The 9,419-nt window shown below is 44.7% G+C and overlaps 1 protein-coding gene across 1 annotated transcript; it reads left to right on the top strand.

Annotated features, from left to right (window-relative positions):
• The first annotated feature begins 580 nt into the window (after positions 1–580).
• NDUFB1 (NADH dehydrogenase (ubiquinone) 1 beta subcomplex, 1, 7kDa) lies at positions 581–5,169 on the top strand. The gene is made up of 3 exons (XM_005871209.2): positions 581–689; positions 3,760–3,904; positions 5,062–5,169. The coding sequence occupies exons 1-3, from the start codon at positions 596–598 to the stop codon at positions 5,096–5,098; spliced, it is 276 nt and encodes a 91-aa protein (XP_005871271.1). The 5' UTR covers positions 581–595; the 3' UTR covers positions 5,099–5,169.
• Positions 5,170–9,419: the final 4,250 nt, after the last annotated feature.

Here is a 9,419-nt window from a genome sequence, read left to right as displayed (position 1 = left end):
GGAATCGGACGGACGGCCGCCAAAGCCCGGGAGCTCCAGACCCTCGGAGATGTCACTTCTTCTTCCCTCGCTGAGCACTTGGGCCAAGATCGAGCCGGACAGTCACCGTCCCGGCGGAGACTGGGTGGGAGCAGACTCCCCGCCGCCCAGGACGCCCCCTCCCCCATCCCGAGGCTCACTCCTTTCCTCGCCCGCACTTGCCTCGTCCGTCCTCCCCCCAACGCCGTCCACTGCCCTTCCCAACCCCTCGCTGAATCCAGGTTCGAGAGCGAGGAAAGCTGACGCCCGCTCAGCAGCAGCCGTAACTGCCGGGCCGCAGAAGCTCCGCCATGGCGGCCGCCATCTTGAAATTAGAGTCGGACCGCGTAGGCGGGGCGAGACCCAGGGCGATACCATCTGCCGGGGAGGGGCGGGGACGGAATGTAGGAAAGAGACGGCCCTCACCCCAAGTCTCGCCACCTGAGGCCTAAGGGTTACTCTTGCAATGAAGGTTTAATATGTTAAAGCTAACATAAATATAAGAGGAGTGGAGTATTGAAAGGAAAAAAGGTATGGTATTGCGGTGCCCCCCCCCGTCTTGGAGCGGGCGCTGCGAATGGCGTGTCCCAAGGCCGCGGCTTCCGCCGGCGCTGGAGGCTGGACTCACCGCTGCCCTTGGTCTTGGGGTCGGGCTGGCACCGAGGCCGCAGGTGGGTCCGGGGTCGACGCCGCGGGCTTCCGTTGTGCAGGCAGCCAGGGTGCGCCCCTGGGAAAGCCCTCGGCGATGGAGTGGGGGGGCCGGGGGGTCGTAGTCTGGGTCTCCCCGGGTCTCCCCAGGGCTGGAGCGGCCCGGCCTCCCCGGGCTTCAGATCAGAGGAGGCGAGATGGGAAAGGGAGGTGCTGGGCCCACGCCGTCTCGCGGCTGTTGGGAAGGGGACTCCGAGGCTGTCATCCCTGGGGCACGTGTTGTTGATCACGCGGGGTCCGCCCGGCCGCCCCGAGAGGAAAGCGGCGGGGACGCGATGCTGGGCTGCAGCCTGGAGGGAGCCTCATGCGTCCCCGGTCCCGGGTCTGCCTTCCTCGCCACTCGCCATGGGAAGCTAACCCCGCTCTCTCTCTCTTGTAAATCTCAAACCCTCTGGAGCCGACCATGTGCACTTTTTAAAAATGGAATATTTACTCTGTGCCGAGTTTCTTGGGCGTATGTGTCATTAAGACAGGTGACTTCAAGGAGCTCAGATTCTCCATGCATGCAGCGCTCTTTATCGTCAGCTTAGTTGACACTTTTTGATCAATACATATAAAATGCTGTGGGGAACAGTTAGAAAGTAGAAATATATATATATATGTATATGCATATATATGTGTGTGTGTGTGTCCATCTTTATTTTTCCAACGTGAATTCGGAGTGACGTGCAAAAATTCACACCAGATAGTTTTCTTTTTAGAAGGTAAGCGGGGAAAATTGGGTCGAAGAAAAAATAATATGTAGTTAGGGAACATAAGAGGAAGTGAAGAATTATATAACTATTTACCTCTGTGCTTCCTGTAAGAGACAGGAAGCACAAATAAAGAGCTTGGCTCCAGGAGGCAGGCTGCCCATTAATCCCAGCTCTGCCACTTGCTGCATCTGTGACCTCTGACAAATCAATAAACACTGGATTTCCTCATCTGAAAAAAAAAAATGTCGACTGCACTGGGGGCCTTTATTAATGAAAACTTGTATAGTGCTGTGAGGATTACTTGAGTTGTGATTAGGAAAAGCATTAAGAACAGTGCCTTGCGGGGGGTAATGTGGGATTAAGGACACATATGTAATAACTTAATCAATAAAGAAATTAAAAAAAAAAAAGAACAGTGCCTTACAGCTTGGCTGGTTTGGCTCAGTGGATGGAGTGTGGGCCTGCGGACTCAAGGGTCCCGGGTTCGATTCCGGTCAAGGGCACATGCCCGGTTTGCGGGCTCGGTCTCCAGTAGGGGGCGTACAGGAGGCGGCGGATCAATGATTCCCATTCATTATTGATGTTTCTCTCTCGCTCTTCTTTCCTTTCCTCTCTGAAATCAATAAAAATATTTTTTTTAAAAAAAAGAGCCTTACAGAGACTGCTAAATCAGCTCTTTCTAGAGGTAGGCAAAACAGCTTGATCTGTTACATGATTCCTTGAGTCCATAAGATAAAAACCAACTCGTTTTGTTTGTTGTTGTTTTTCCCAGGGATACCACAGCTACTCCCAGTTCGGAAGTAAGAGCAAAATGTTTCTTAAGAGTTTTCATATAAAGAAGACACTAATACAGGGTGTCCAAAGTAGGTTGACAGTTGTTCATAATGCAGTATTCTTCAGTATATATTACTGAAAATAATGCAATAATTTAGAAAATAATAATGCAAGAACAAAATTTGTTTCGCACTCACAACTGTAAACTTACTTTTTCCCACCCCAGTGTGTACAGTGCCCTCATGGGCACCCAGGCGATGTCCTTCTTCATCCAAACCCAGGCTTGTTTCATTGGAGCCTGTCCCAGGCCCTCACACGCCTTTACCCATCCCGTATGGCCTTGGGCCCATGACCAAGAGCTGGAAAGCCTGTCCATGCTCCCTCTCCTGTTCATTCTCCAAGAAATCATCCTAGCTCAGTTTTATGCCCATAAATCTTTGTCTTCCCTGGTCACCCACTCGCAGCGAAATACACAGGAAAAGTATGTTCAGTGCCACTGCTCCCAAAGCCTATTAAACTGTAGATTTTACCATTGTAATATGAAATGCCTCTGGGACTAAGATTTGCCATTTGCTTCTTGGGGATGGATTCGGGTTTCCTTCGAGGTGGTTGAATCCAACTCTGGATTTTAAATGTACAGAATTCTTTTATCTATCAGTCCCACTGTCTTTACCTGGACTCTCATAAGACCTTTATTCAGCAAGAACCTCAGGGCTTGTATGGTCACATCTGCTCAGAATAGAGCCAGATAAAAGTAGCGTTTGGCCATGTTGGAAGAATGCCAATAGTAAGTGGCTGATAGCCCACAGGTGGTCATAGGCTGAGAGTCCCCAGGTACTTTTTTGTTGGTGGTGAAATACAAACTGTATATAGTAGTTATGCTGACAGTATGTTCCCTGACGGGGAAGCGAACAGTGACTCCTGGTTTATAGGTTGATGCTCAACCACTGAACAACACTAGCCAGGCTTTTGCAGGTAGAATTTATACTCTCCATTTCTCTGCATTATATCGTCAGATCACTGATGAAAATAGGGAAAAAGTTAATAAATTGACTTTAGTGCATTGCAGTTTCTATGCTAATCATTGTCATCTATATAATCTTTATCAAGTAGATTTTAAGTAGTATACTACATTCTGATGCCAAGCAATTTTAAAGAGGCTTATGCTTTTTTTTTTTTTTTTAATTCTCACCAGAGGATATTTTTCCATTGATTCTTAGAGAAAGTGGAAGAGAGAGGGAAAGACAGAGAGAAACATCTATGTGAGAGAAACACATCGATTGGTTGCCTCCTGCATGAGCCCGACCAGGGCCCGGGCCAGGGAGGAGCCTTCAACCAAGGTACGTGCCCTTAACCGGAATCAAAGCCAGGACCCCTCAGTCCGCAGGCCGACACTCTATCGTCTATCCACTAAGCCACACCGACTAGGGCAAGAGGCTTATGCTTTTAATATCTCTTCCTATATTCAGGACTATCTCCTGTTTCAGATGCAATTTAAAAGATATTTCAAAGTCAGTTTATATTTCTGAATTTTTTATTTTTTTTTTTATTTATTTTTTTTTAGCATTCAGGATGAGTTTAATTCAGCTTGTGCGTGACCACTGGGTACATATACTTGTCCCTATGGGATTTGTCATTGGATGTTATCTAGACAGAAAGAGTGATGAAAAGCTAACTGCCTTCCGGAACAAGAGTTTGTTATTTAAAAGGTGAGTTTGGGCATTTTTAAACCAACAATTAGCCAGCTTTTGGAAGTATTCTTAATATCATATACGACAAAAATAAACAGAAGGGGTAATCCCCGTCCCCCAAGGACTTAGATCTAAGTGATATTATTTTGTAGTCTTGTTTGTTGTTTAATGATTGCATAAAACTGTATGATTACATTTGGAATGTAAACATGTCTTCAGCTTATGAACAGACTATTTCAGATTTTTGAAAAATCCCCATTTTTTGGAATTCGGGGTACTTTTTAATATGGAAACACTGCTTGAAATTGAACCAGCCCCCCAAAGCCTACTTCATATACAGCTTTCACATGTATGATGACATACCATCTTACTTGAGTCAGGGTGTAGCTGAAATAAATGGTGCTGACTGTGGCTTGGTGATGTGTTCTCAGCAGCACACCCTGAGAGCTTTAGACATGGTGGTTGAGTGACCAGATGGCGGCTGGTAGCCGCCTGGTTCCATTGTGTCTGGAAATGGCTCCCCTGGCAGCAGGGAGTTTGAGATGACAAGATAGGGAGTCTGCCCCTGCATGTGCAGCTGGGTAGGAGGAAGCTCAGAGGGCGAGAACTGAGCAGCAGTCTCAATCACTGCAGAGGAGGTTCACAGTCAAGGATTTCAAGAAAAAATGAGCTGGAAAAGGTCTAGAAACAATTAATGAACTCATTGAGCTTTTATATAAAGACAGACTAAGAAATTACAGTTTATGCCCTAGCCGGCTTGGCTTAGTGGATAGAGCGTCGGTCTGCGGACTGAAGGGTTGCAGGTTCTGGTCAGGGGCATATACCTGGGTTGCGGGCTCGGTCCCTAGTGGGGGGCGTGCAGGAGGCAGCCGATCAATGATTCTCATCATTGATGTTTCTATCTCTCCCTCTCCCTTCCTCTCTGATATCAATAAAAATATATTTTTTTTAAAAAGAAATTACAGTTTAATCGTGAAAAATATAATTGAAAAGATAGTAAAGGTTTAAAATCATGAGAGAATAGAATATGTTGACTCAACATAAAATCTTTTAACTGGGTTAATTTAATAGAGTATAAAATACTGAATTTATATTATTCTGACTTTCCCTTTTATCCCTCATAAAAGTTTTTATTTAATACTTTTTCCTTTCCTTCCATTTTTCTTTCCACACAGAGAATTGAGACCCAATGAAGAAGTCACCTGGAAGTAAAGGCTGTGGCTGAATTACAGAATGTTCACATTTTTTAAATTATCAGAAAAATAAAAACACTGAACAATTTAGAATGTGGTCCTTTTAATGTCGAAGTGATCTTTCACATTTCAAGTAATAGGTACACTACCTTTCAAAATAATTAGTGTCTTGTGTACGTTGATATTAACTTTACAACTAGCATTTAATTTTCTGTTACTTAGTTTAGATCACAGTAATATTCATGTAGCCAATTTTTTCCTCAGATATTTTTCAGAAAATTATTTTCAAACCATGTGCTTCAAAGGAGCTTTAAAAGGAGGATGCTAAGATTTTATTTGCAATAAAAAGAAATGATCTATTGATACAACAGAGATGAATTTCAGGTTCATTATCCTGAATAAAAGAAGCCAAACAAAAAGAGCACACACACTGAATGATTTCATGTGTATAACACGTTAGAAACTGCAAACTAATCCAGCGCAGAAAGGTGTCGGAAGAATGACAAAGCAACACATGGAAACTGGGGTATAGTACTGTATGTTAGTGTTCTTGATTGTGGTGATGGTTTCATGAGTGGATATATATGTCACCTGTTCATGTTCAACTACCTTTTCTTGAGAAATTAGTTTCAGATTGAGTATAGACGCAAAATTACAATGAAATAATACACCCTGATTATCACTGATTCTTGTCGGAACTCAAGATACAAATTGACACATAAATGTTAAAATTTCTAAGCTATTTGGTTTTTAGTAACAAAATGCCAGTTTAAAAGGTACAGTGTTGAAGACAACAGCTATACTCTCACTTGTTAACAGAGTTCTAATGAAGTGGGTTAGAGAAAAGCTGTGTTCAAGGTGACAGGAAGTACTAGAAGTGCATGTATTCTGTCTACCCTTTCTCCAGGAGCCCTCCTGATTAGCTCTGTAACCTCTCCTGCTGAATTATTGTAATACTCTTGTACCAATGAGTCAAAAGAATTCATGCATTTATTCATTGTTCTGTACCAGCCCTTGATTACATATTGAGTAAAACTCTGATCCTCAAAAGCTGAGTCTAATAATGGCATGTAAAGTCATAATCCCACCGTGATGTAGTAAATGCTTTAATACAGGCATGTGCGAGGTATGGTGATGGCACAAAGGACTGTTCATCAGAGGACTTTTGGGAGGTCAAGGGAACAGCTGATGTGACTAGAGCAGAGGGAATTCAGGGAGATAAAGCCAGACTGGTGGTTGGTCCAGATCGCAGAGCCTTTTAAGCCAGCAATGGGAAGCCACTGAAGGATATTTAATAGAGTAAAGTTTGTATAATTATTCAAAGATCCCTCCCTCTATAAGCTCCATGAGGACGGGACCATTTGTCTCTCATGGTTGTCATCCCAGAGCTTGACACATAGTAGCACTTCATTTGTTCAATGAGAGAAAAGCTGGTGAAATTTGCATTTCTGAGAGAACACTGACAGCACTAGGAATGGAACATATTGAGACTGAAAGCAGGAGACCAGAGCTGCTTGGACTGGACTGCACAGGAAATCCAGAGGGCTTGAACTGAGCAGTAGCAATGAAGAGGGATTGAGGGGTGGATACACAGCAAGTATTTGAGGACTGGCTGGAACAAGGGGTGAAGTGGAAGAGTGGGAAGAAATCAAGAAATGATTTCCAGACACCTGGCTTCATTAATTCATTTGAAAGACATCAACTACTAAATACAGGAAGTCAAATAAGACATTGATAGGGTATTGATGAAGATGTATGATTAAGTCAAATATTATGATACTGTATGAAAAGCACCACGTATGACAGGTACATACTGGAGCGCAGAGGAGGGACAGGGGCTTCTAAATTAGTTGGGCAGCAGGAAATACTTCCTGGAGAGTATGGTCATTGGGTTTTGAAAGATGATATGCATTATCTTACAAAGTTAAAGTTTAGGACATGCCAAATATTAGTTATCAGAATGGGAAATGTAACAGATCTAATAGCCAAATCATACATGGCTTCAGAGACAAAGCCAAAACCAGAACCTGCATTCCGACTCCCAGGCATTGATATCTTTTCACTTTATGATGCTTGCTATTAATCGCATGCTCAATAGGTCGGGAAGGCCTAATGAAATGGCTGGTATTAGTTCAGCATCCTCCTATATAATAAAAGCCTAATATGCTAAGTGTTCAGTTGCCTGGTTGTCCGTTCAACCAATCAAAGCATAATATGCTAATGTATGCTAAGGCTGCTCAACAGCTCGCTATGACATGCACTGACCACCAGGGGGTAGACGCTCCGACCGGTAGGTTAGCTTGCTGCCGGGGTCCGGCCAATTGTGACTGAGCAAGATGGGCCAGACACGCCCTGGAGCCCTTCCGAGGGCCCTCCCTGGCTGGCCAACTTCCTGCATCTCTCTACAGGCCCATCATGCGCTGGTGGGGTCCCTTGGCCTGGCCAGCACCCTCTTGCAATCCGGGACCCCTCGGGGGATGTCAGAGAGCCAGTTTAGGCCTGATCCCACAGGCCAGGCCCAGGGACCCCACCGGTGCACGAATTCTTGCACTGGGCCTCTAGTATATAATAAAGGCCTAATATGCAAATCCACCGAGCAGCAAAATGACCAGTGGAATGACCGGTCACTATTACGTGCACTGACCACCGGGGGCAGATACTCAATGCAAGAGCTGCCCGCAGGCCTCAGGCCAGTCAAGGCGGGTGCCAGCAGGGGCCCCCTGATGGCCCCGCTGGTCGCCCCGCAGATCAGCCCTGGTCACCGGCTAGGCCTAGGGACCTACCCATGCACTCAGGCCTCTAGTTACTAAATATTGTCATGAAGTGTTCTAGGTTATAAGGATTTAACAGTGAACAAAACAATAAGGTCCTTTGGGTAGCATATATCCTAGCAAGCAACCACTGTAGAAAGTTGAGTCATGCACTTCCAAAATTCAAGTCCACCCAGAACCAAAGACCTTATTTGGAAATAGAGTCTTTGCCAATTTAATTAGTTAAAGATCTCAATATGAAATCACCCTGGATTCAGGTGGTACCTAAATCCAATAAGAAGAGAGGACACAGAAGAGACATAGGAGAAAGAAGGCCATGTGAAGACACTGGTAGAGATTGGAGCTATGTGGCCACAGCCAACTAATGCCAGAAGTCACCTGAAAGCAAGGAAGAATTCTCCCCTAGATACTTGGGCACGTGGCCTAGCTGACACTTAGGGTTCAGACATCTGGCCTTAAGAATAGTCAGATAATTTCTGTTGTTTTTAAGTCCCCAGGTTGGTGATAATTTGCTATAGCAGTCATAGGACATGAATACAATCGAATTTTTTCTCAATAATACACTAATATAGTTAAATCAAGAATAAAACTGTAGCCGGGGCCAGTATGTCCCAGTTGGTTGGGCATCATCCCGTGCATGGGAAGATTGCCAGTTTGTTTCCTGGTCAGGGTACATGCCATGGTTGTGGTCTTGATCCCCAGTAGGGGTGTGCAGGAGGCAAGCCGATCAACATTGATGTTTCTCTCTCTTTCTCCCTCTCCACCCTCTCTCTCTTTCTCCCTCTTCCCCTTTCTTTCTCTCTAAAAATCAATTTTAAAATCTTTAATAAAAAAGAATAAAACTGTATACAGTGAAAAATCTCTATCCTACCCTTGTCTCCTATTTACCTAGTTCCTTTTCCATCTCGAACAGGTTAACCTCTGGGTTTCCTGTATATTCTTCCAGAAATGTGTAATATCTATATGCACACACCTACACAACACACACAATACAAGTTTTTCTACACGGAAAGAAAATCAGAAAAAATGTTTTGCATATTTTTTCACTTCATGAGACCACGATTTGTTTCCCCAGTTGAGCCACAATTCCTTAAGAACACAGACTGTTTCCCCAACACCGTACAGGATTGTGGACTGCAAGGAGAGACGTTGAATAAGTGGTGACCGATTCCTCCCCTGAGCACCTGGGCCTCACTAGCAGCCTCCATTGCCTTACCTCCCACTGCTCCTTCTGTTCCTCTGAACCCGCACTCACCAACATTACCAGTGGTCTCCATAGCAGCAAAATGTAGTGGGCCCTTGTCCTTAGGTTGCAGGACCTATTGGCAGCAACATGGCTGCTCCCTAGAACATTCCCTTTTCAGGGCTCTCATAATATTACATGCTCCTGCGTCTCCTCCCTTCTCCTGGGCTAGTACTTCTCTACTCTCGGGACTCTACTCTAGATCCTTTTTTCAGTCTCTTCCTTTTCCCCGTTGGTGACTTTATTCACACCTGTGCTGTCAGTCGCCTTTTCTATGTCAACAACTCCCTATTCCACAGCCGAACCAGCCTCCTGCACTCCAGATC

This window comes from Myotis brandtii, unplaced genomic scaffold, assembly GCF_000412655.1.
Source record: "Myotis brandtii unplaced genomic scaffold, ASM41265v1 scaffold332, whole genome shotgun sequence".
Classification (NCBI taxonomy): domain Eukaryota; kingdom Metazoa; phylum Chordata; class Mammalia; order Chiroptera; family Vespertilionidae; genus Myotis; species Myotis brandtii.
The sequence above is the reverse complement of the archived record's forward strand: the minus strand, read 5'-3'. Positions and strand labels throughout refer to the sequence as shown.